Below are 27,189 nucleotides of genomic sequence, written 5' to 3' on the forward strand. Positions count from 1 at the left end.
GACTGAGGACTACAGAATTCCCTATTTACGCTGTATCTTCACAAACAGTTTGCTTTCAAAAAACTGCCACTGGGGGGCTTCCCTGGTGGTGCAGTGGTTGAGAGTCCGCCTGCCGATGCAGGGGACACGGGTTCGTGCCTTGGTCCGGGAAGATCCCACATGACGCGGAGCGGCCGGAGCCTGTGCTCCGCGGCGCGAGAGGCCGCGGCAGTGAGAGGCCCGCGTACCGCAAAAAAACCCCAAAAAACAAAAAAAAACCGCCACTGCTCAGGGCTGTAAAATCAGTGGCAGGAAAATGTATTTTCCACCGATTTCTGAGTCCTCGACTGTTTTCTAAGGAAGTTGTGGTTAGTATCTTGCATAAATAAACACACTTGTCATATTAAGATTTTTAACATTTAGAGGTGCTGACTGTGTGAAATGAAATGATATGAATCTAATGAAAAATTAAAATATTTTTACTGATATTAGCAGAAATATATATTTTATGGAATATTATTTGACCTTAATACATTATTCCAGTTTTTAAAAGGGGTATTTAAGATTTAATAACTTTACAGCAGGTGGCCTTTAAGCATAACAAAATATATACAAAGAAATTAGGAGGATATTAATGTCAACTATGAAATAAATTAACATGATTTTTACAAAATATACTGACCATTAAATTAAAAAATATTTTAAGGCAGGAATTTTCATTTGAAATTAGCATAATCAGAAAATATATCAATAAAATCTTGTACCACTTTGTAGCAGAATTCATACTGTTCCTGAAAAAGAAGAACAAGAACACATTAAAATAATATGAAAAAAATTTGCCTAATTTAATTAGGAGAAACTTTAAAGAGAAGACATAAAAAAGTCTGACCAGTTATTGAAATACTGTATACCCTACTGCATATCAGCTCCTGTTATATAATTTAGTTTCTAGGCACATGGACATTTCCAAATAAAGCTGTTTTTCTACATAGAAAATGTCAATGTTCAGTTTCAAGTTTAGCTTAGTGTATTTTGGACAGTCTGAGTGAGAGATCTTTAGTTTTCATATTTAAACTTAAAAACAACCACTTCTGAACTGAAAAAAAATGGGCATACTTAACATCAAACTTCAGAGTGTAATGAAAATAATCTATAGAAGTTAAGTAAGACAGAAATATAGATTATTTTTAAGCCTAAATTTACACTATAAAAGGGCATTGCTTTATATCAATTTTACTAGAATTTAAAAGAAAAATGTGTTGCATATGTATGAGGCTGTTAACTTATTGGAACACTTGGACATCATCTGACTCCAGACCTCCCAGTGGCTCTTTGAGGTGGTGAGACTAGAGCCAGATGGTGGGTTAACAGGGGACCAGAAAGCGGGTTGTGTGACACGGCCCATAACGGGCACTCAAAAGAGGAAATAAAAGAGCTGGGGAAAATGGCCACGGCAGGGCTTTCTTAGTGAGCCTACTGTGTGCCTCGGAAAACCACGCGTGCACAATGGTCAGCAGGCAGGTTCAAGTAACAACAGCTACCCTAAAAGGGTCTGGCTCCTTGCAGACCCTGGTCATTTGCTGGCCCAGTGAACATGAGAGCTTGGGGAAGCAGGGGGACCAAGGGCGGTTCCTCATCCCCCTCCCTCTTCTTTCCCAACACCTTGGGTTCAGCCTCTTCTCTAAATTCCCATTGAACAAAAATCTACAGGCTTTTGGGTTGGAAGAGGCCAAACATAAGCCTGTCTGGCCGTTCTGGAGTCTCAGTCCAGCCATCATGGGAAGGAGCTGGGCTTTCCAGGGGAAGAAAAGATGAGGCAGAAAACTGCTGTCCTGAGTTTGCAGGAAAGTTGTCAGGAGAGCCAAGAATGGACGGTAGGGATCCTCCCTTCCAGCTACTAAGATTCCCACCCGATCACCCAGCCCCCGGACGGGAAAGGAAAGGAAAGTGCCTGAGTCGGGATCCAGTTAGCACAGAGAATGAGTGGGCCGGGCCAGGAGGGCAAGTGCTAAAATAAGGAGCCTTGGGGAAAACGACAGGTTATAACAGCCTTTAAAACTGCCCTTGCTGTTGCAGAATAATCACCAAATTTGGTGAAGAGGCATCTCTTCCGAAAACCAGAAAGTGTGTGTTTTCACCACGAAATGAAAGAGAATGTGAGAGGGAACTGTGCATCGCATGGACTCCTTAAGAAGCCCCCTCGGCAGTGTCTGGAGGCTGAGTGAGATCCAGCCAAGGAAAAGAGTCCACACGAACAGTGGAGGATAGATGACAAGAATCAGGACTGTAAACGTCAGTGCTATTTTTGAACTTGGTACATAATTAAATGCACATTGGAATCTGGAGGAACAGTTCACTCTGACATAACGGTTGCTATCATCTGTGCCTCTGTCCAAGGGATCTTATCATCTGAAGTCATGGGTGTGCCCCTCCTCACGTGTCCTGCCCGGGGGACAGACCCCAGCCAGACGCAAGGGAAGAAGGGGGTCTGTAGAGCTTTACTGTGAGCTGACTGGAACCTTGAGCTCTTTTTCTTGGAAACTTTACCTCCTTCCCCGTGGACTTGAACTCCTTCAATGAAGCATACATCAAATTCAACATGAGACCATTCTCGATCCCTCTGGAAACGGTTTCTTACCAGGGTTTGCACCATATGGGGCCTCTGAAGTCGTAAGCTCTTCACAGCTTGGAATACGTCTAAAAGTCCCTCAGCTTTGACCCGTTCCAGAATGTTGCTGAGTGCTATGAAAGTCCCTGTGCGCCCAGCTCCAGCACTGCAGAGAAAACGTGCTGGATGAGATACTCAAACTCACCCACGGGCATGAGAAGCCCACAGCCTCCGCCAAGCCCTACACGTCAGTACTGGAATGACTGGAGCTTGGACACGTCAGTACCGGAATGACTGGAGCTTGGATTTTTAATGATTATTTATAGGTAGCTTAGCTTTGGACTACGAGTCAGCAAACATAAAATTCCTAAAACACTTGCCTAATTACAACATGAGTTAAATCAGGACCGGTTACAAGTTTTTAAGCTGGTGGAGCCATTTCCCTTCTTCCTTGCGTAGACCAGACCTAATGGAGGCGGGCTTGGCTGGCCTCTTCCAGGGAGCCCTCGGGGGATGCACGGCTGCCCTCTGGGCCCTGGAATCCCACCTGTGGGCTGACTCTACGGCTGCTCTCCCTGCGTCTGCCTTCCCACAGGTGGGATGACCTTGTGGGTCTCCTTCACCTTTGCATCCCTGGTGTCCAACACGTGATAAGCTCAGTCTGGGTTTGCAGAGGTGGAACAAACAGAAACAAAACGGCATCTACAAAGGCACCAGGGACTGGAGACCGAGGCGTGTGCTCTCCCTGCTGGCCAGGCCGGAAGTGCGCCAGGCGGGTCCCACACAAGGAAAGAGGCCCAAACCCTCCACGCTGGGTGTCATTAGCGACAAGGTGAAGTGGGTCGGTGCCAATGGCAGTCGCAAAAAAATGGGAGCCACACGTGTAGACAAAGGAACAGAAGTGCAGCTTTGGAGGCAAATCAGCACCCCCAAGATTAAACTCCCCAAATGCGAGGAAGAGCTTTGCAAGGGTGGTCAAGGTCCTTGCCAGCAGGGGGGCCTGGCCCAGCAAAAAGGTGAGCTGGCAGGTGTCTAGGTTCAGCCGGATTCACCCTCTACCCTCGTAATGCTGTCTTTCAAAGTCTTTGCTGGGGGCGCCCAGCTGTGTCCAGGGGTCCCCCCAGTGTGTCCCTCTGCCCTTGGGCCTAACTCGGGAGCCGGGCTGAGAGGGAGGGCGTGAAGCGGTGGGCCCTCCATTATGGACCCCGGCCTGGACGTCCCTGAGAAGCTCACGAAGAGCTTCCTGCTGTGCTGGGTGGGCGCACCAGCCAGAGTCAGACGGCCTTTCAAAATGAAGACGACTCAAGTTCAGGGTTTGTCGGAGCGGTGCTTGGTAATTTTTTCTTTTTTTTGACAACTTAAAAAGCACAAAGAAGTGTGTGTTTGAGGCATTTCTTGACCCCTTCTGCCCAAACGCTTCTGTGTGTTATGGTAAGATGACACCTATGCATTTGCGTTATGTGACGTGCGTTAAGGGAAGGGCAAGGATACGGTCCAGGTAAATGATGCTGCTGGGAGCAGTGAACTGGGCGTGGGGTCTGTGTCCGCCCCACCAGCAGGGCTGCCCGGGCCCCCAGGGGCCGCTCACCTGCAGTGCACGGTGATGGGGTGATCGCCCGTCTGCTGCTGCTGCTTCTGCACGGCCGCAATGAGGTCGATCATGCCTTTGCCCTCGGCGGGGATCCCGATCTCCGGCCAGCCGTGGAAGTGGAACTGTCGCACGACCCGGGTCTGCTCCTCCTGGCGGGCCAGGGGCTGCCGGGCGGGAAGGGCGCCTCAGTGCTGCCCCACCACAGGCTCCACTGCCCTCCCGGGGACTCGGGCCACGGTGTCTGGTGGCCAGCAGAGTTCCCATGTGGCTGGCCCCCCGGTCAGGGTGCCTGTAGGCCGTGGCCACCCTAAAGCAGAAGGCCAGCAGTGCCTCCTTCTGGGTGGGGATAGGACACTCAGAGGATACGCCCCCGAGTCCCCAGGGCCCACTAGACCCCTCTATGGGATCCTTGGCAGTTTTGCTTGAGCTAACAGGAATCACCCCTTTTTTTAAGAGGCCAGGACCCTACACGCCCCTTCAAGGCTGGAGATGAGGAGTTTCTGAGTCAAGCGGCCCTGGGTCGTTCTGCGACCCGCGTGGAGGAGAACAAGTCTTTGGGCAAAGCTGGGTTTCACTGTTCTGACCGCCTTGAGCTCAGAATCAAATCCCATAGGTGGGTCATCTTACCCACAGTTGATACACAGCGTCCCCATTCTTGCCAGGGAGCAGTGCCCAAGACCCGGTGGGGAGGGGAGATGGCAGAGAGCCCCAGAGAGGCCTCTGCAGATTCATCCACTCATTCTTCCTGCTCTCGGCCACGGTCTTTGCTCCTGGGGAGCGGGTGGCGGTGGGACGCCTCTCGGAATTGGCCACTTTGCCCCACCATCCCCGTGCTCCAGCAAGGAGGCAGGGGACCATGAGGTCAAATCTTACGGGAGATCGGCCACTTGATAACACAGCTTCATACTGTCCTCACTGACCGTCGATACTAATCTAACTTGGGGCTCCGGAAAAGCCTGAAGGAGCGGGACATTCTGGCACAATGACAAGCAGACCCCGAGTGATGTCCACAAGAGATTAAAGGGCTTTGGCAACGATACCTGATTGAAAGTGACCAGGAAGTCTCGTATACTGATGGCTTCAGAAAGGGTATCGCTCTTTATTTCGATCGTTATTTCTCCATGAGTCACTGAGCCCTCTGTTGGCCAATACTGGCAGCATTTATCCTTGGGGGATAACATAAAAATAATTTGCTGCTAGCAGTTTTGACGATCTGGTGCAGAATTGCTCTCAAAGCATTTAACGTATTTCGTCTGACCAAGAAAATAACATATGAACACGAATATGAATGCTACCAGTGCCTGTTGACCGAGGGAACAGAGCAGAATCCAGAAACAGACATGCGTGTATTTGCAACTCTGATACAGAACAGAAGTGACATGACACAGAGGAGAGACTAGTCAGTAAATGGAGCTGGGAAATCAGTTCTCCATATGGGAAAAGGGAACTGGATCCCTGACTCACACCCTTCCTGGGCTGATATGAATGCCCCAGCCCCTCCTGGACTTGGGCAGCGTAGAACTTGCCCTACCATATACGGTAGCCTTGAACCTTAATAAAAACAAACCAAGACAGGGTCAGACTTAACGTCAAAAACAAGACTGTGAAAGCCTTAGAAGAAGAAAATACCTTTTCATTTTGGGGTACAGATTTAACAAACAAGAGCCCCAAAGAGCAAACCAACCATGATACAGCAGATTGCAACATCAGATTATAATAAAATTAACTCTGCATCATCCAAAAATATCAAGAGAATGAAAAGACAGACCATCAACAGGGATGAAATGTTTGCAATACGTAAAACCAACAAGGGATCAGTGCCAAGAACACGTAAAGGAATCCTATAAATCCGTAAGAAAAGGGCAAACAACCCACTACAAAAATGAGTGAAAGGCATGAACAGGCACCTTGCACAAGACGAAACATGTCCTCTATACATATGCACAGCGATTCCTGACCTCACAGGGATCAGAGAGGTGCAAATCAAGGACACAAAGAGATGATGTTTATACCTATTTAATTAACAAAAATGAGCACATCAGACAACCCTAGGGATGTCTACGAATGGTATTCACCCACGGACCACTTTGGAAACCACAACCACTTTGGAAAGCCATTAGGAAATGTCTCGCAAATTCAAACTTCCACACACACTCTCCAATGCAGCATTTTGTCTCTTTGGAACCTACTATTCCTCATACATCATGAGACACGTACAAGAAAGTACCTGCAGCACAGTTTGTAAAACAACAGAATGGAATCAACCCAAATGCCCATGACAGGAGAAGGGGCAAAGTCAACGGATGCAGGATGTACAGTCTGTGTTGTGGAGTATAAGGAAATAATGATGAATGAGCCATAGTTATAGGCAGCAACATAGGAGAATATCAAATGCGTAATTTTGAGTGGAAAAACCAACTCAACTTTTTTTTTTTTTTTTGCGGTACGCAGGCCTCTCACTGTCGTGGCCTCTCCCGTTGCTGAGCACAGGCTCCGGACGCGCAGGCTCAGCGGCCATGGCTCACGGGCCCAGCCGCTCCACGGCATGTGGGATCTTCCCAGACCGGGGCACGAACCCGTGTCCCCTGCATCGGCAGGCGGACTCTCAACCACTGCGCCACCAGGGAAGCCCCCAACTCAACTTTTGAATAAAGTTCAAAAGCAGACAAAACTAAACAGTTTCTTTAGGAATACACACACGTGATATAAAAAGATCTTTTAAAAAGCTAAGAACACATCTCCTAGGGTGGCTTTAATTGAAAAGATAATGATAAGTGTTGATGAGGATGGCGAGAAAATGGAACCCTTGTGCACTGTTGGTGGGAATGCAAAACGGGGCAGCTGCTCGGAAAGCAGTCTGGCAGTTCCTCCAAATGTTAAGTGATATGAGTTTGCAATACAGTCATGATATGGCCCAGCAATTCCACCCCTAGGTATCTACCTAAGAGAAATTAAAAGTTAACATTCATGTAAAAACCTGTCCATGAGCGTTCAAAACATTATTCATAATAGCCCGAGTGAAAACACCGCAAATATCCATCAACTAATGAATGAATAAACGAAGTGTGGTCTATTTATACAATAAAGAGTAAAAAAGAGCGAGGAACTGATTCACGGATGACGTGAATTTACGCTAAGTGACGACATTTACGCTAAGTGAAAGAGCTCAACCACAAAAGACATGTATGATTCCACGTATAAGAAATGTCCAGAAGAGGCAAATCCATGGAGTCAGAAAGTAGATTTGTCGTTGCAGGGACTGCGGGGAGGAAGTGGGTAAGTGATTTTTTTGTGGGTATGGGGTTTCTTTTTGGGGTGATGAAAATGATCTGGAATTAGTGATGCTGTGCAACTCTGAATACACTAGAAACCACGGAACTGTACCCTTTAGAAAGATGGATTGTATGGTATGTGAATTACACCCCAACAAAACTGGTTTTAAAAAGCAAAGAAATCAAAACACACAAATTCAGGACAGTGGTTACCTCTCAGGAGAATCTGGATAAATGTACATTATCGGCAAAAGTTTGGTTTTTCAGCTGGATGGTGGGTTTGTGACTGTTTATTAAGGTATTAAATAAAAACAAGAAGGCTGGGGCTACCCTGGTGGCGCAGTGGTTGAGAGTCCGCCTGCCGACGCGGGGGACGCGGGTTCGTGCCCCGGGTCCGGGAAGATCCCACGTGCCGCGGAGCGGCTGGGCCCGTGAGCCATGGCCGCTGAGCCTGCGCGTCCGGAGCCTGTGCTCCGCAACGGGAGAGGCCGCAACAGTGAGAGGCCCGCGTACCGGAAAAAAAAAAAAAAACCACATACACAAAACAAGAAGGCCATGCATGGATCTTTGGGAAAAAAGGAATGTTTAACTCATTCAGTTTTACCAGAACTATATTAATTAGGTACATATATCAATACCTATGTCTTTCTGTTCCAAAAAAAAGTGAATAAATGTCTTTTTCTTCAACAGGTTGTGACCAAATTTGTATTTGTGGCAAACACAAGATGGCAGAATTTCAAGGCAGGTTAAAGAAAATGTAGGCTAAGAATAAAGCCAGTGGGTAGTTACGATTAACTCATGGTGGGCGTGGTGATGAAATAAAACCTTTTTCATTTCCAGCCTCTCCCCCTCCTCAGTAGTTGTGGCCTGGCCTCACAGATGACAGCAGGTGAGACATTCACAAGGGACAGGTAGTCACATCAGGTGGGCTGCACCTGGTGTGTGTTAACGGCCCCAGAGGTGGGCTGGGCGGCGCCCTGACCTGCTCTCTCTCCTGGACCTCGGTCAGCATCACGATCGTATGGCACTTCCACTCCCAGACCATCCTCCAGAAGTCCTCCACTGTGTGCGCCAGGGGCCCCTGGGTGGCGATGAAGTAGTCCTTCTGCCGGTAGCCCTTCAAATGGGAGAGAGGTTGAAGTCCGACTTCCTTCCAACCCATTTCCACCGGGGGACATGTGAGTGTAGGACAGCCCAGGGCCGGATGAGGGACAGTATTCTCCAGGCTTCCAGGGCCTGAGCCAAGCTCCAGCTGGCACACGCTCAGAAAACAGGTCAAGATGCCCAAGCTAGACAGCCCCCCCTCAGCCCCAGGTCACCTCTGAATGGGTATAATGAACCCCTTGCTTGGGCTGGCTTTGATTCTAACATGTCTGCATGTGTCACAGCTAAGTTAGCATCGCAGTGGGGCAGCGAGCCTGGGCACGGAGTTAGAGGAAGTGGGTTCAAGTCCCAGGTCCTCCCCTCGGGGGCACAGCACTGTCATCTGCAAACAAAAATCCTTGCACAGACTTGGCTGCTACGCTCTCTCCTGCCCGTTCACCAGCTAACTCTGCTGTGCGCTAAACAGCCTAAGACTGGGCCTGAACGCAATCGCGCTGTCCACGCACAGCACATGCGAGAGAAAGCGTGTGATAGAGGGTGGTGTGCAACAGAGAGGGAAAAGGGAAGTCACTGTGTATTAAAAGCAGAATGGAGGGCTTCCCCGGTGGCGCAGTGGTTAAGAATCCGCCTGCCAATGCAGGGGACACGGGTTCGAGCCCTGGGCCGGGAAGATCCCACATGCCGCGGAGCAACTAAGCCCGTGCGCCACGACTACTGAGCCTGCACTCTAGAGCCCGCAAGCCACAAATACCAAGCCCGCGAGCCACAACTACTGAAGCCCACGCACTTAGAGCCCGTGCTCCGCAACAAGAGAAGCCACCGCGATGAGAAGCCCGCGCACCGCAATGAAGAGTAGCCCCCGCTCGCCGCAACTAGAGAAAGCCCGCGCGCAGCAACGAAGACCCAACACAGCCAAAACGAAATACATTAATTTAAAAAAAAAAAGCAGAATGGAAAAATAGCAAACTATTTAGCAGCGCACCTACATCCTCTATTTCCAAAGTTCCTTATTCATTTTCTTTAAGCAAGTGTCTGCTAATGAAATGGTTTGGATTTCTGTGGGCGTGTCCATCCTTTCTGATTGTGAAAGCAAGTTGATCAAGAGTCTCTGTGATTACAGATGAAGAGAGCATGCGTCCTCTCCAGGCACGCAAGCAGGGCCGGGCCGCTGCACTTACGTCTATAAAGGACGCGTTGATGTAATCCGTGTACTCCTGGCCCCTTTTCATGGAAAGGATGACGCGGTTGAAGTCATCTGCAAAGCAGTGTGTCCCCTGGGTCAGAACCAACCCCATCCTGCCTTGCAAACTTGAACATGCTGCTAGGAGCTTCCGAGACATAAAACTTATGGAAAACTAAAACAAGTCAACTCAAAGGAAGGTTTACTCTCTAAAATAGCTTAATTCAAGTGGCCCAGGAAGTTGTGTTTTACCAGGGAAGTTCTAAAGTAATCCACTTATCGTTCTCATTTGTCATAATTGAGGTAATTCCTACCAAAACGTAAGCATTAAAGTAAATTTAAAGAGTAAAAGGAGTGTGGCCAGGCAGGCAACCCGGGGTAGCCGGCCCGGGACATCACAGCCGCAAAGACTCTATAGGGTCTGAGGCTGAAGAGGACTTTCTCAGCCCACACACTGCCTGCCTGGGCAGGTCCACGTGAGACCCGCTCCTGCCCGAGCTTGAGCCCGGGCAGGGAGGTGGAGGGGACGTCTGGATGAGGTGTCCTCTTCCCCTCAAGGCGGGTGCCCTCCCCTTCCCCCCAGGGTTCCTCTGATGCTCCTGCAGGCCCCCAGACCCCGGGCAGCCCAGTGCCCGATGCCACCCTGCCCATGGATCGCCCGTCCCCAGGCCCCTTCCTGGAAAGTCTCAGCTGAGTTTGGTCCTGCTACACATCCTGGGCCAGGACCCCTGCTCTGTGTACGGGGGGCTCCATGCCTCTGCCCAGGCTTGGGGTAGAACTGGATGACATGCAGAAGCAGGAGGCAGAGTCAGGCCAGAATCTCACCGCTTCCAGGAAGTCCTCCCTCTCCTGCCTCCAAGTCCAGGTCACAAGCTGCCCGCCTGACACCCACAGGACTGTCTGGGTCACTCGTGCCTTCCCCACACTTGACAGAGCTCCCAGAGGGCGTCCTGCCCTTGACCCCTGGTTTACAGGGGTGGGTGGGCAACGACTTCTTAGCAACCGAAGCCAGAGGGTACCAGCCCGATCACGCCTGCCTCAAGGGTTTCCCCTCCGCGGCCCGGGCTGCCTTACACGGGATGATCTGGATGACCCTGGCCTTCTTCATGTTGGCCGGTAGGTTGCCTGTCCTCATGTTCTCCTTCATGATCCGGACATTTGTCAGCTTCTGCGGCCAAGAGGACACAGCCATGCAGTTAAAACCAGGACATTCCCGAGAGATCCCTCAGCCTTCTAACAGCTCTACCGTTAAGGGCACCTGCTCAATGGAAATACCCGTCTGCTTCTCCAGACGCTTCCTGAGTCTTGGGAAATAAAAGTGTATGCACGACACGCCCCCTGCACAGGTGGTTGCTAAGCTCTGAAAGTCCCCAGTACTCTTCCCTCGGAAGTCACGGGCAGGACGGCTCCCCTGCGTTTTCTGGGGTCAATCGGGGGTGGAGGCAACTGAAAGCAGCTTCGCGTAAAAGGTGGCCCTTAAGTCGGCACCTACCCGGAACTCCTCCTCCAGCCCCGCCTGGTCGAAGTGGGTGGTGGCGCCGTGCAGCGTCTGAAGGTGCTTCTCCAGGGAGGCCACGTCCAGCTCGGTGTCCCCGTAGAGGTAGTACTCCAGTAAGGCTTGGTAGATGAACGTGTACTGCATCTGCAGGGAGACGCAGGTGGGCTCCAAGGGGGCCCTTCTCTTCTCTTTGTGTAAAGGGAAGGGGGTTTGGGGGCAGAGCCAGAGTAATGGCCATTTATAACGAGCATCTATGGCCTCGACCGTGTGACGGCGGGCATCGCTGAGGACGTTCTCCCTGCCGGGCACCACTCTGCGTGCACCGTCTCGGGGAGAGGGCACACATCCCGGGGCGTCTGGGTTTGCCGTGCGAAGCTCACACCAGGACGGGCAGCTGGGCCCGAGGAGGGTGTTACTCACGTCCGTCTGAACCATCTGAGGCCGCTGATTGCGGATTCGGGACACGAAATCAAAGATGTCCACCTTCTGCTCGGCGTGGATCATGTCCATCATGGCATCGATCACTATGAAGGTGCCCGTCCGGCCCACGCCCGCGCTTGGGGAGAAAGAAAGACGCCAAGTCGTGAGTCACATTTCCCCGAAATGAATGACGGGGCCTCGGAACACGCCTGCAGCCTGGACCAGAGGACACCCCGCCCTCCACAGAGACATCCACTTCATCCCTGAACGCAAACGTTCCTCGGTTAATAAAGAGCAAATCCACGCGACGCCACCAGAGGGCACCACAGTCTTAGTGAAAAGACCTCAAATCTCTCCCTCTACCTGGAAATTGTGTCCTAAGCCTCGGGTGAGTTGTACAGGTAATTTTTCCTCTGTTACCAAATGCCATCTTCTCCTTATCACTTGTGTAACTGGATTTTTTATTGTCATGCTTGATATGGTTTTTCCAGGCTCTTCATAAGAGTGGAGAACCCCAGGCCAGGTCTGCTGGCCCTGGAGCCAAGGTCATGCAAATGGGGGCTCCGTCTGGGATCCTAGCCCTCACCTCCGGGCTGCCTGGGGCCAGCTGGCCCTTAGGGGCTCCACGGAGAGGTCTCCCGCCTCAGGAAGCTGCCCGATTCCATTCCCGGGTTCGGGTTTCCTTCCCTCCCAGCGCTGTCCCCGCAGCAGTCTCTGGACATCTTCCCCGCCGCCACCCCACCTGTCTCATCTAGACGCCCACCAGCCAGTGCAGGCCGTCCATATGTGTCTCCCCAACACCCAGGGCTCAGGGGGCACACAAATGGACTCAGCCAACATCCGCTGGACGAATAAACCCCTAATGGCCCAGACTCATAGGTGCGGCGTCGACCAGAACAGCACATGGCGGCCCGGGTGTCTGTCGGGTTAGTTGGCTGAACGGGGCTTTCCCCCTCTGGCCCCTGCAGTCAAAGTGATCTTTTAAACGAAAAGGCTCACAACTTAATGAATGAAGTCCCCTACCCTGTTCCTCTTTTTGTGGGGAGGGTGGTACCGCTCTTTCCAGACCATTAGTCTCCAGAATGGTGCTAGGACAGACAGTGAAGCCCCTCGCCCTTGGAAGGACGCCCCGCTCATCACACTGAGGGGAGGGGGGCCCCTTCGGGAGCCTTGGTTCTTTACAAACGCAGAGTAAGAGAAAGTCATCAGGTGCAGAGCCAGTTAAAGGCGCCCCACCCAACAGGGCAGTGGTAAGGACCAGGAAATAGAGGACTCGAGGCTGCCAGAGCCCGGGAGGCCCAGGTGCACGCGGGGCAGAGGGTAGGGGAGCACCTGGGAGCGGGGAAAGGGACGGTTCCAAGAGGAAAGGCCCCGGGCCCGGCGCTCTTTCCCTCCTGGGCCCTGGATGCTGGTGCAGAGCTCACAGCCCTAGCTAGAGACCCTCCCTGCTGTTTGTACAGGGACCGCAGGCAGGCAGTGGGTTCTTTTTAAGGGATTAAGGGGGAGACGTTGAGGGTGAGTGTGGGAGAGAGAAGGAAATCGAGAAACCTCCCACCCCCAGGCGATGCACATTCTGGAGCGGCAGGAGACCCCGTGAGAAGATGAATGTGGAGGAATGAGGAGGTCTGGTCCGCTCCTCCCGAGACCGGAGGCTGCCAGCCCACGGGAGCCTCTTCCCTGTTCCAGGGGGGGCTCTGGCTGGCCTGAACTCCTGGTGGGAACTGCTGTCACCACGTGACCCCCTGTAGGCAGCGCCCAGACCACCCAACTGCCTGCAGGGGAACTCAGCTCTGCGGGGAAGCAGACCCCGAGAGAAGGGCTTCCCATCCACACACACAAAAACGCGGGGGCAGAGCAGAGCACAGAGCGGCAGGGAGGGCCAGGACCTGCACTGGCGGCACGGAAATAAAGCATTACCCCGAGAGACTACTTCTGTATTCAATGGCAAAGGCTGAGATTCACAGCCACAGGGGAACCAAGGATGGAAACCAAGATGAAGGGCAAATGCACCTGCCCGGGGCACCTGTGGTGAGGGAGAGGGGAGCAGGGGAGGGCCGCATACTGAGTTTTCGCACGCACGGTGGATCCAGAGGCAGCAGAAGAGAACAGCCCTGAACAGCTGCCCGCAGCCGCCCCTGATGCCACACAGAGGCTGCTTCTTCATCCCCTGCCCTCCAGAGCACAGCCGGTGGCCTCCTGCAGCTGACGGGAACTGAGCACATAGCTCCCTGCCAGCCGCTTCTCCAGCGGAGGGCCCTTCAAACTCTCCGCCCGATGACAAGCTGCCGGCGTCGACCCCCCACTGACTCGGCTATGCGGGCCCACATCTCTGCGGGGTTTCTCAGAAATCCCCGTGCAGGAACCCAGGCCTGTGGCCCGGCTGTCCAGGCTTGAGGAGGAAGGGGCCTGCTCCCTGGGTGTCACGCTGACTGGACACTGGGTTTCCAGCTGTTAAAGACAGGGTCGTTCTGAGCATCACAGCCCTGCCAGGGGCAAAAGGCACCCGCACCTAGTGACACAGGTGCTCCGAACCTGCCACACAGTGTTCAGCAGAAATGGCATGCAGACCCTGGCTTCCAGGGCGTCTGAGACACAGGGGCTGCCGCCTCGAGGGGGCCAAGCGGGGCTCGACCATGTCCCACCCCCTCCAGTGCAGCTGCTGGGAGGAGCGTGCAGGGCCAGGTAACGGGACTCTTACAGGTGTCACCTCACCTGATGTGTAGTTGCGCAGATCCAGGATTCCATCCCCGGCCAGGATGCCAGGCGCTCCCCTCCGCCCCAGCGGCCCCCAAACCTCCCAGCCTAGGCAATGAGGGGCACAGCAGAAGCCCCTGGGCTGGGGCAGAGAAAGGATCTGGCCAGCACCTTCGGGTTCTGACCGTGCATCCACCGAAGAGTGAGAAGCACGGCTGGGGAACGTTCTCATCTTTGTGCCTTTGTCTTAAAAAACAACACACGCACACGCCAGCCGGCCCCCCAGGAGTCCAAGGCCTTCTCATGACCGTGATTTTCGTGTTCGAAGCCGAACTGCATTTAGTCATGAGCTACGGAGGGGGTGGATTTGAGCCCTGACGCTATGGCTTGGGGAGCCCAGAGCAAATAAGAGCTCAGCGTGAGAACAACCAGAGGACGTCCCGGTATGCAGAGGCAGAGGGGAACATGCTCTGGGAGAAGCAATCACTTCATAACCTGCTCTTCCATCACCTTAGCTGCTGCGGCTGTAACCACAGCCGCAGCAACTTACACGGAAACGGTGCTCAGCGGCACGCGAAGCCCACTCCCAGAGGTGAGTCCCAGCCCCTCCGAGGCTGTCCTCCCCGTTCCAGACGCGGAGACCTCTGCTGAGAGAGGTCAGGCGGACCCCCTACAGAAGTGCGGTTTCCATCTCCATTCCTGGAGGTGACCTGAGGGTCCCTGGGGGGTGAATGGCAGAGTTCCATCCCCACCATCAACCTGGGCCTCCCGGCTCGGTGTGGTTCCGACATTAGGCTTTCCCCCCGGTGGCACTGAGGAAAGGGCTCTGCCGCCCCGGATGGGGAATATCCCTCCGGCTCTTGCCCTGAGGGGTTCTCCAAGCTGCATCCGGTATCCGGGAGGTGCCTTCACATTGCCCCTGCTGACCCTCTGCCCACCCGGCTCTCCGTCCCCTGGTGATTTTCCCACGAGGGCCTGAGTCCTCCCTGGAGGGCCCGCCCCGTGGCCCCTGCTCCGCACGTACCTACAGTGGACCACGATGGGCCCGGCGTGCGTGGGGTTGAGTGTCCTCACTTTTTTCAGGAACTTGAGCATCCCGATGGGGGTGAAAGGCACTCCGAAGTCGGGCCAGCTGGTGAAGTGCAGCTGGCAGACGAGCCGAGGGGCTTTGCAGCCGTCGGGGAGCTGCTGCGGGGATGCACGGAGGTGTGAGCAGGTGGGGCGGCCCCTACGCCTCCCCAGCGTCACGCTCTGAGAATGCTTGCTTGGGGTCCCCGTCTGCCATCCAGGTGTGGGCAGCCATGGGTACGGGTGCAGGGAGGGGCCCGTCAGTGAAGGCTGGACACCCCAGAGTGAAAGACCCTGATTCTTACTGCCGGCTCTGGACACAGCACCGTGGCAGCAGGGGCAGCAGAGCGGGACCCACGGTCACCTGTCCCAGGACCAGGCCAGGCCAGGCCCCAGACAGCCAGATACATCCCTACAGATGGCCCTAGGGCTCACGGACCCCGCTGGGAAGCAGGGTGGCTGCATCCCGGTGGGCTTAGCTTTTATGCCTGTGTAACTACCAACGGCAGAAGCTTTCATGCTCATAAGCGTCTTAATTTTCGGGGAAAAGACGTGGTTGGCCCTCGGGAGACCCCCCACCCCATGCCCCAAAGCCGCTCTCAGAGTTTATTACCCAGAACCCAGGTTTGGTTCTCTGCCCAAAGCCACAGAAAGTTATACGGTGTATTGGGAAGTTGTGTGTGTGTGTGTGTGTGTGTGTGTGTGTGTGTTTTGGGGAGGCAAGCAGGCCGGGGATAGTAAGAACGATGAAGCTCATCCTCTTTCCTTCTTTGCTGTGGTTTCTCGGGACCTCAGACTCTTATTTTGTAATCTAACTACACCCCTCACTCTACCTTCGATTCCTGATGACACGACCTTCTGTCTTTTCTGGGTTTTTTTAATCTCTTAAACCTCTACTTCATCTGCCTTGCATACAGGTATCTTTACTGAAGACTGCCTTAAATCCTTTCTGGGAAGGAAGGATTAGCAGGAAATCAGTGGGAAAACTAATGAGGTGTTTCAGATATCATTTTGAAACTGCTAAAAAAAACCTCACCTCACCATTCCAGCGTGTGAAATGACACTGTGTCACTGAGTGGGGACCCCCATGGCCCTCCCACTGACTCGACTTCCTCCACCCAGAAAGGTCCCTGGGAGCCAGGAACATCCAGCACTGACTCAAGGCCCACGTGCACCTGTCTGCCATCTGCCCTGTAGACTCACCGCCTGGGCCCACTAACGACCGTCCCACATCCCCGCCCGGCACTTCCTCCCGCCTCATCCTCCACTCGTGAGAGCCGCGGGCAAAGCGCTTCCTATTATAAACGTAGACGGGTATTTACTCCCTACCCTGCTTCTCCAGAAAAGTCCAGGATGTAACGTGCTTACGGACTGAATGCAGAACTTCCGGATGGTGTAATCCACCAGGACCACGCAATCCTCCACACACACCCGGATGCTTCCGTAGGTCCAGCAGCCCTGGTCCGGCCAGTACTGATAGCACTTCTCCTGCGTGGAACAAATGAACAGAAACAATAGGTCTGTGGGGACCTATGAGCACCTCGTTGCCCCCTCCTTGGCCATGGCCACAAGGCCTCACACACACCAGCTTCCCGTGAAACAGTCCTCAGCTGGGGAAGTGTGTTTCCATCTTATCAATGGGGAAACTGAGGCCACACAGCTGATGAATGGGCAGGGCTGAGACCAGGATCGGACCATTTCCAGTTCATGTCTCATTCACTCATCCACTCGCTAACCCCACACATCAACCGAAGAGCTGGGGACCAGAGCAGAAGTGGCCTCACCTGGGAGGGGCCGCCCTAGGCCCCGGAGGATCACGTGCTCCCCAAACACTTCCCGTCGCATTCAGCGGGGTGTTTTTCCTGCCCAGCACTAAGGACAAACTAAATTTGCATCCCGCCCGTCCTCTGTGGGAGAGTCATGAGCCTGTGGTCAGCTGAACGTTCCTAACTTTTCTCCAGCCGGGAGGAGCCCGATGTGGGAATTTGCGGAGCGGGCGCGTGGTCACGGAGAGGCCCTTCCTTTGCCTTCCCTCCCCCGGAACTACCAAAGGGCCACACGAGAGGGTGGGGATGGGGCCTCCGGCCCCCGATCCCAGGTTGTCCTCCTACAAGGAGGACCTGAAGGCATGAGGCCCGCCTAAGGGGGAGACACCGGCTCCACAGCCACGGGAGAGGCCCTGGGGTCAGCAAGCCGTTTACCCTGGAAACTGCCCACAGGGCACAGCTGTCGAGTCACTGATAATCTTATAAAACAAGAGTCAGCTGGTATTCACCAGCGCCCAGAGCTTGTGTGATGACACCCACCAGACAACTTCCCCTCCTCGGCCCGGGCCCGGGTGACTCGGAAGGGGCCCCGAGGAGAAACCAAGCCCTGAAGGTCCTGGTTCAGGACAGTCTTGGCCTCCTAGGGACCCTCCAGAGATTCTCACCTTGACAAACTCTCACTCGGGGACCCGAGGGCTATTTCTCAGGCCGCCAGAGGGCTCAGTGTGTGCACTGTTTCCACGCCCTCGGCCTCGCGTCTACAAGGCTCCCGTCTACATGGCGGGTGCCGTCCCCTCCCTCCCATCAGCTCATGAGACGCCAGAGCAGCTACATTTCGCAACATCAAGTCAGGACGTTGAAGCCAGGGAGACCACAACAGAAGTGTGAGCGATTAAGAAAAAGGGAACCCTACTGAGAAACGATTTCATCTGAAACGGGGAAAATCAAGACACAGAAGCAGGCCAGCTCTGAGTCACAGAGACAGAAAAATGAGTAGGATCTTTCTGTAGAGAAAGATGGAGGGAAAATGTCAAGTAACGTAGCAACAGGATCACTGATGGGGGAGCTGGGGGCGTCTTCTGAGTCCCACCGCTTCTGCACTGGTCTCGTGTCTCATGTTTATAAACGAGCCCCCAGAAGCCTGGTCCCAGGGGACAGCTGGTCCCAGGGGACACGGGGCTCCAGGTCAGCCTCCTCTTCTAGGGCCAGGTCCTGCCACAGCACCTGCCCAGAGCGTGGGGACACCTCCTGTGCAGCCCCCCCCCTCCCCCCGGGGCCGTGTCCCTGCCCCGGAACCCCCTGCTTCCTCCCCTTTCTGGCCAGAGAGGAAGACCAGGGCAGGATTCACACAGAGAAGGCTGGCCCTCCCCAGCCCCGTCCCAGCTCCCTGGAAAACAAAAGAAAACCCCTCTCCTGTCCCCGACCCAAAAGTGTGTGTGGAGCCTCTTCCGGTGCTTTCTTTTTTTTTTTTTTCATCTTTATTGGAGTATAATTGCTTTACAATGGTGTGTTAGTTTCTGCTTTATAACAAAGTGAATCAGTTATACATATACATATGTTCCCATATCTCTTCCCTCTTATGTCTCCCTCCCTTCCACCCTCCCTATCCCACCCCTCTAGGGGGTCACAAAGCACCGAGCTGATCTCCCTGTGCTATGCGGTTGCTTCCCACTAGCTATCTACCTTACGTTTGGTAGTGTATATATATCCATGCTTCTCTCTCGCCGTGTCACAGCTTACCCTTCCCCCTCCCCATATCCTCAAGTCCATTCTCTAGTAGGTCTGTGTCTTTATTCCTGTCTAACCCCTAGGTTCTTCATGACATTTTTTCCCCTTAAATTCCATATATGTGTGTTAGCATACGGTATTTGTCTTTCTCTTTCTGACTTACTTCACTCTGTATGACAGACTCTAGGTCTATCCACCTCATTACAAAGCTCAATTTCGTTTCTTTTATGGCTGAGTAATATTCCATTGTATGCACAACCTGCCAAGCCTGAATCAGGAAGAAATAGAAAATATGAACAGACCAATCACAAGCACTGAAATTGAAACTGATTAAAAATCTTCCAACAAACAAAAGCCCAGGACCAGATGGCTTCACAGGCCAATTCTAACAAACGTTTAGAGAAGAGCGAACACCCATCCTCCTCAAACTCTTGCAAAATATAGCAGAGGGAGGAGCACTCCCAAACACTTTCTACGAGGCCACCATCACCCTGATACCAGAACTAGACAAAGATGTCACAAAGAAAGAAAACTACAGGCCAACATCACTGATGAACATAGATGCAAAAATCTGGTGCTTTTTTGGGCGGAACAAATTAGTGATGGTGGTGGCCACTAGGGCTGCCCCGCCTGCCGCCTGGCCTCCCCACCCCTGCCCCAGCTGAGCTCCCCACGGCCTGTCACTTCCATCTCAACCGGCAGCCCCACCCTCCAGCCCGGGCCCCAGCCAAGCTGCCTGGGCTTCGCTGGGGACAGGCCAGCCAGCCCCAGGCCAGTGCGTGATGATGGAGCACAGGGCGCGGGGTCGGGGGAATCAGTGCCTCTGGGCCCGTGCCTGGCCGAGTGCCGGGACGCGCAGACCCTGGGAAGAGGCCAGCAGGACGGACGTCTCTCGCCAGGCTGGGTCTTCCTCTTGACCTGCTCGCGCCCACCCTCGTGCTGGCCCTCATGCTGCAATCTGCGAGAAGAACAGTCTCCCTGCCGCCAGCGTCCGTGCCTCCAGCTCCCAATTCTTTCCTTCTGGAGAGCGAGCGAGAGCTCACTTCCTAAAGCACAGGCCCCTGCTTACTGCTGAGAAACCCGCCGAGGCCCTCCACTGCCCACCCGTCTCAGCCCGACGTTCAAGCCCCAAGCCCCGGTTCCCTGGTGCATTTGTAGCCGCTCTGTCCCTATGTGGGCGTCCTGGTTCTGGGTCCAGCACATTGCTCCCGGCCTCGCGAACACACCTCCCCGCCCCAGTGCCTCTCTCCAGCTGCATCCGATGCAGGCCCTCCCCGCACCAGCCCGGTCTTTGAGCAGCGACACCATCACCCCCTAAATGAGCCCTCCTGCCCCGGTCCTAGCCCAGCACCCACGGGGCCCGCCCCTCCTCTCCTCCACACCTCCAGAGCCACAATCATGCTGTGTTCCGGTTTATCCTACAGGGGTCTGCGTCCCTTTGGCTAAAAAGTGAGTGACTCCCAGACACGAGAATGCCCCGGCGTCTCTGCACCCTCAGCCTGGCCTTGCCTTCCCGGTGGCCCACCCCTCCCGGGCCACCGCTGTCCCTGTTATTCTCCTCTATATTTTCTGTCACCTCCTGACATAATCTACATTCACGTGCTCTCCGTTTGGCGCCAGCCCCCGTCCGTGGAATAGAAATTGCGTGAGGGGTCTGTCGGGCGGCTGACTACATGCACCCCACCTGGGGCAGCCCTGTCCAGGAGACAGAGGCCAACGTGTACCTGTCCCCGTAGGAAATGAACCAGCTTAACCTAGAGATTTCAAGTTCTTATAATGTACATGCATTACATAATTAGCATAATTAGAAACAGCTCATTAAACACACTGACACGACAAATCAGTATTACTTCAATACGCCTTGTTTTTTCAAATGCATTTCTCTGGTCTGAGTAATACGCAGGAAATCATTTTTTTTATGGTCTGAGGCTCCACACATCATGTGTCCAACATACGAAAGATCTCTATATTAAAATCCATCGCTCCCACCATGGAGTAGCCCACCAGGGATGACCCTTAGCTGAAAGAAGAAGATTCTGCATCATTTTCACATCATAGTCTAAGACAGTGAGATCCTTGGAACACAGAGAATTTATTTCAAAATAAAAATGCTGTGAGCCACTGGGTGTTTTTTCTCTTCTGCAGTGATAAGCGGCGGGGGGGCGGGAGAGAAAGGAACAGGAAGTGGTAAGCATACCCCCAACGAAGCAGCTGAGAAGAAGGCGCCGGTGACTCAGAGGCTGGGCTTACCTCTTTCCTTTCTTTCAGGTTTGTCAACATGACGATGGTTGCAGACTTCTGCTCCCAGATCATCCTCCAGAAGTCATTCACTGTCTCCTGCTTAGGGCCTGTGAGCAGACGATGGTCCCAAAGTCAGACCGAGAGGTCGCTGCGAGCCCTAGGCCTGTGGCCCTGGCCCTCAGGCCCCGGGAACGGCTTCCCCACCCGCCCTGAGGAAGGGGGTGATGGGCCTGCTGGTCCATTTCACACCCTACAGAGTCCCAGAACCGGAGTAGGCGGCAGCCTCCCCATTCCCCATTCTGTCCTACCACTCCCCCCCGCCGATGTCCCGCTGGGGCTGGGAAATCCTCGGGAGCTAAGTAAGATCCGGTTGGGTGATGATCTCCCTGGGCCATAAGGCTATTCAAATGGGAGCTGGGGTTCAAGCTGCCTGTCAAAGCGGTTTGTGGCCACTGGGGTGCTTGTCAAAGCCTGAGAATCTGACCCTCCATCCAGAACTGCTGAAGCAGAGTGTGTGTGTGTGTGTGTGTGTGTGTGACAGAGAGAGAGAGAGAGAGACTGCAGGCTGACTGACCCGCGTGCCATGTCTAACCCCCATTCCTCTGAAAACATCTCATCTTCTGGCTGCCCTGACAGCCAGTAACGCTGTCCAGTGAGATGTGGGTTGAAGTCCCTGGGGAGGGGATCTGAACAAAAGATAAAGTGTCCCTGGAAGAAAGTCCTCTGACCATTGCCCTCTTTCCTGCCTGATTAGGGACACAGTGCCTCGAGGTGCAGAAGGCCATGTTGTGACCCTGAGGATGAGACCACGGAGGGTGGAGAGGTATAAAAGAGGCCCCTCTCCCCTGAGCTGCCGCCCCAGCCCTGCGCTGCTTCCCCTGGATGTCTGCTTATAAGAACGAAAAAGACATTTCAATTGGTGTCAGCTAGTGTTTGTCAGGTTTTCTGACATTTAAAGCTGGGCCTATTCCTGATGGACGGTGGGCGTATGTGTATCTCCCTATTTTTCAGGGAATGTGCATTTAAGATGTTGATCTACACTGAATTTTGGGACCCGCAGCTCTAAAGACTTGCTGAGGAGTCAGGACGTCCAGGAAACCTAGTTTTAGCTCCAATGACACCCAACCTCACCAGTACTGGCTCCTGGGGATGCAAGCCCTGGGCAGATGGGAGATGCTGGATTGAAAGTAATCCCCAAACCCGACAACTTGGAAGCCACATAGAGCTTAGCCAGCCGAGGGAGATTCAAGGTTTTCTAACGCAAGTATCGACATGCTGAAGCGGCAACCCAGACCACTGGGTGTCTGGGTTTAAATCATGCAGGTGTGGAAACAGATCGTGTGTCTTTCTGCACATACGCATCGTCTGGCTGCACATCTAACATGCCTGTTGTATGACAGACGCCCGCAAACGCTCCATGTCTGTCTGCCCTGACCACAGACGGGGGGCGTATGCTCTCAGAGGTTCTAACTCTTCTGCTCCTTTGAAACCCTGCTCCTAGGAGGAGTTTCATCACCTCACAGTGTAATGCTTCTCAAACTCTACTGAGCAGAATGACCTGGGAACGCTGGCCAAAATGCAAATTCAGGGACAGCAGCAGGCTGGGGGTGGGGCCTGAGCTGCTGCATTTCTGACCAGCTCGCAGGGGATGGGACACTCCTGGCCAGTGAAGCAGACACAGTGAGTGGCAGTGCTGTGTGAGATTCATGACAGCTTTGAACTCTGTGCTTCGGGAAAGGCTAGACGGACTCTGATCAGCTACGTAAATGGAGCAGCACACACACGTACAAAAAGCCGACATAAACCCTCAGGATGGTTGGTACCGGATAAAGAAGCAATCACCTTCCATGTCATTTTACCAAAATCATGTTCAGAAAGTAACTTAACAAAGAGCTTACCTTGAGCTGCGATGAATTTATTCTTCTCTTTATAACCCTAGAAAAATAAAATCAGATTTCTAATTTTTCAAAATTATCGTTGTGGAAGGATTTTGTTGTTGTTACGAAAATAACACGTATCCGTCGTGAAGAATTTGGAAAACACAGAAAAGTACGAAGAAAACTCGCCAGGAATTCCAGAAATAACACGCTATTTTTGTATATCCCTCTCCAGTATTTTTTCTGTGAATACTTTCCCAGACACACACACAAGCAGAAACACAGACACACACGTATATATATATATATATATATATATATATATATATATATATATATATATATTTAAATTGGTTAATATGTATGCATTCTCTTATACTGAGTTTTTATGATAATTTAAAATTTCTATTAAATGATCTTTTAAGGTTCAACTAAAATGGATTCTTAATAATCCATTGTGTATGATTTTACCACAATTTATTTAACTGGTCCCCTCTGTTCTGTTTGGTCAGTGATATAAATAATGCTGTAATGGACATCCTCAGGGCTTATCTGCATCTTAAGAACAAACCCCCGACACAGGTGTTAATTCAAAAGGCCCAGCACTTCCATGCTCTGTGCTGTAACCAGTGTGGCCACTGCTCTCAGGAAAGTTGTGACAATTTGCATCTGTGGCCCCAGAGAAGAAAGTGTCCAACGGTCATGATTCACACTCAACCCCCAATGGTCCAGGCATGAGTGTCATGCTGGGTGGGGGGCTGGGCGTACTTACATCTATGTATGAAGCATTGATGTAGTCTGAACATGGGGTTCCGTCCACCTGGCTTAAAATTACCCTGGAATGGTCATCTGCAAAAAAACCCAACACAAAAACCATGACATTAGGACAAGGGAATGACAGGCACAGTATTAAACACTACAAAGGACATAACCATGGTGATCACGGGACAGAAGGGACATTCTTCTTAAGCATTCCCACGAGATCCTCAGTGCCCTAAGGTCGGGGATGCACCTGTTGTACCTCAGCACTGAGGACAAGCCAGGCCCCAAACAGGAGCTCAATACAACCTGTGGGATGATGACAGGTAAGAATTTCAGGGTCCAGGAGTCGGTCTGCTGAACCATCACGTAGACACAGCAGAACGTGCGGGACCCCTACAGTGTGATGGCAATATCCTCTGAACCCCAAACCAGGCCCCAGTACTGACCAGTGAGGGTACCCTCAGGACCACTTCCGGGGTCCAGTCTCCCAGGCTTTCCAGGAGGAGCACAACTCTGCCTCTGGACACACGGACACAAGGCTCTGGGGTTTGGGACTCCAGACCCCAGTCCTCATGTTCAGGTCTGCCCCAGAGCAGAAAGGTAAGCCACACTCACACGGACTGCCTGGGCAGGATGGGCCACTGTCTGGAGGATTCTGGTCTGCGGTACAAGTGGTTTTCCAGTGTGGGAGGGCCGAACAGGGAGGGCTGTGTGTGTAGTGTGTGTGTGTGTGTGTGTGTGTGTGTGTGTGTGTGTGTGTGTGGTGTACTTGTGGGGTGTATAGTGGTGTGTCTTGTATACAGTGTGTGTAATGTGTGTTGTATTTATGTGAGTGTGGTGTATATATGTGTTTGTGGTGTGTATGAGTATGCTTGTGGTATGTTTTTGTGTGTACACACATGTTGAAGAGTTTTCAACCAGGGCCCTATGTGACCTACGTGGGTCCAGGTCACTTCTGCCTTCATGGGCCCCTTTCTCCAAAAGAAAAAAATTACACATTTTACTTTACAACTGTATTAGCAGTTGGTATAAAGATGAGTGTGAGGGGCTTCCCTGGTGGCACAGTGGTTAAGAATCCGCCTGCCAAGGCAGGGGACACGGGTTTGAGCCCTGGTCCAGGAAGATCCCACATGCCGCGGAGGAACTAAGCCCGTGCTCCACAACTACTGAGCCTGCGCTCTAGAGCCCGCGAGCCACAACTACTGAAGCCCGCGCGCCTAGAGACCGTGCTCCACAACAAGAGAAGCCACCGCAATGAGAAGCCCGCGCACCGCAACGAAGAGTAGCCCCCGCTCGCCGCAACTAGAGAAAACCCGCGCGCAGCAACGAACACCCAACGCAGCCAAAAATAAATAAAATAAATAAATATATTTATTTAAAAAAAAAAAAAATGAGTGTGAACCAGGCTGGATTAGGTATATATTTTCTTCTGATTCACAAAGAAATTAGATGGTTTTATGGGTCCCTACAGGTGGTGTGGCCCCGGCCCTGGGTCTCCCCACTGGTGTGTAAGCGGCTGGCCACTCCCAGGAGTAGAAATATGAAGGATGCCCAGACTCGGCCCGGGGCCCGGGGATCAAGCTGCTTCCGCGTTTATCATGCCGCGCTGGGCACAGCACATGGTGGGTACTTTGTATGTATTTACTCATTAATTATTGAATAGTCCCACGTCCTGGCCCCTGCTTTGTCCCCTCCTAGTCACAGGCTATACGTCTCCCATTTACATGGAAGGAAGCTGGGTTGACTGCGAGCTGTCTGGACACTGTACCACTGCTGCTAGCGAGCACAGCCAGTGCAGCTCTCAGGGTCAGTCACGGCCCACACGGGGCTGTCAGGGTGCCCAGCCTCAAACTCACAGCCCACAAAGGCTCGGCCGTGAGACCCTTCTGCTCAGGGGCTGACAGCCCTGAGGCAGAAATAGCTCTGGCGGAACACGTATAAAGCTAGTTGAACATAATTTGGACCCATTTACCCTTTTGAGGACAGCTATAGAAAGCAGGGGGTAAAAAATAGCGTTCTGGTTAGATTTAGCGTCTTGCAGTTCTAAGAGCTTCCTGTCTTTTTACTCTAAAAAGTCGCACTACTCTTTCAAAACGCTATTTCCTAACATTACCAGGTGTTGGCGTTTTTTTTCCAGAAAAGAGGATGCTCTCTTGCTACCGGCCGTGGAGCCCTTGGAACATGCAGCCTCTCGGCACGCCCGGCACCTTGACCTCTGTCCTCAGGGCTCCCTAGAGCCACATCCAGGACTGGGCTCCTGCCCCAGGGGCACCTCATAAATCTGATACAGTTACAGCCAATCTCTGCTTGGGGAAGAGGGCGAGGCGCAGGGAAGGTGTACCGGACTGAGGGCCTTGGGCCCCCGCCCCTCTCCCTGCCCGTTGACCCTGACCTCAACCTGAGTAAGAGAAGCGTCTCTCAGCCTTGGGGTGGGGAGAGCAGGCCTGGGAGCCCCCTGCACGATATCCCCGTGATCCAGCTGCCCCAGGGCATCTCTGGCCAACTGCTCAGTTTAATCAGATACGCTTCTCCTATGTCTGGCTGATGCCAAACGCCAGATGCCACCCAGCTGGCCGTCTCCAGGGCCCACCCCGAGTATCTCCAGGCCACTGCTCCGTAAACGCATCCTCCCACCAACGTGAAACACTCACATTCTGGCAGAGGTCCCGTGGGCCCTTGGGGATGGCCAGCGCCCTCAGTTACCTCTGACGTGGCACTCCTGGGCCAGGAGGGGCTGAGGCAGGACCCACATTTTCCTACCTGCAGGAAAGGCCAACTCACTTCCACAGTACGAGCTGGAGGACACGGCTTAGAGATGCTGTGCCGGACCAGGTCCTGCTGGTCCCCGCTGGTGATCCTCTGGGGGGGCGGTGCCCACTCCCCCAGCCATCACATCTGGGAGCAGTGGTGGGTACAGGTAATTCCTACACCTGGCTGCTAATTCCGCCCGGTTGAGCTCCCACCCAAACTACTCTTAATCAGCAAAGTAATCGTTAGCTTTAAAAGATACAGTGTTCAGTGAGTGATAAGGACAGGAATGCAGGTGAGGAACCTGGGAAAGGGCTTTGGCGCTGAGTGGGTCCTCCACGTGTACGTTCTGCAGTCAACGCATCAAGTAATTAATTCAACTAATACTAGATGCTAACTTCCAAATATCCCGATTTTTATTCGACCAACAACATTCCAAAGACCCCCAACCTCCTGCACGGTTTTCCTTTCCCTTGAGCTATTCAAGCCGCGAAACTTGCCTCCGATGAACCTCACCCAATCTAACAGCAAGTCCTCTCAACGTGATCATTGCAGTGTGTGCCGAACCTGACCCTGGTCCAAGCCACCCTCTCAGCTCGGCTGTGTGACCACAGTGGCCTCCTGACCCGTCTCCCTGGTGCCCCCTTGGCTGC

General features: G+C 52.9%; 1 protein-coding gene across 3 annotated transcripts in view; it reads right to left on the reverse strand.

Moving 5' to 3' along the window:
- Positions 1-462: 462 nt before the first annotated feature.
- The window catches only part of PTPRE (protein tyrosine phosphatase receptor type E), a 40,933-nt gene continuing 14,206 nt past the window's right edge, over positions 463-27,189 (reverse strand). For all 3 annotated transcript variants that reach the window (XM_065894441.1, XM_065894440.1, XM_065894442.1), the window contains 14 exons: positions 23,799-23,875; positions 23,048-23,084; positions 21,159-21,256; positions 16,783-16,902; positions 15,371-15,534; positions 11,653-11,788; positions 11,227-11,376; positions 10,809-10,902; positions 9,733-9,809; positions 8,433-8,567; positions 5,219-5,344; positions 4,176-4,342; positions 2,618-2,753; positions 463-770 (listed from right to left, as the gene is read on the reverse strand). In XM_065894441.1, coding sequence (XP_065750513.1) covers positions 696-770; positions 2,618-2,753; positions 4,176-4,342; positions 5,219-5,344; positions 8,433-8,567; positions 9,733-9,809; positions 10,809-10,902; positions 11,227-11,376; positions 11,653-11,788; positions 15,371-15,534; positions 16,783-16,902; positions 21,159-21,256; positions 23,048-23,084; positions 23,799-23,875 — 1,592 coding nt within the window. In that variant the 3' untranslated portion in view covers positions 463-695. The remainder of the gene's footprint in view (positions 771-2,617; positions 2,754-4,175; positions 4,343-5,218; positions 5,345-8,432; positions 8,568-9,732; positions 9,810-10,808; positions 10,903-11,226; positions 11,377-11,652; positions 11,789-15,370; positions 15,535-16,782; positions 16,903-21,158; positions 21,257-23,047; positions 23,085-23,798; positions 23,876-27,189) is intronic.

This window comes from Phocoena phocoena, chromosome 16 (genome assembly GCF_963924675.1).
Source record: "Phocoena phocoena chromosome 16, mPhoPho1.1, whole genome shotgun sequence".
Lineage (NCBI taxonomy): Eukaryota > Metazoa > Chordata > Mammalia > Artiodactyla > Phocoenidae > Phocoena > Phocoena phocoena.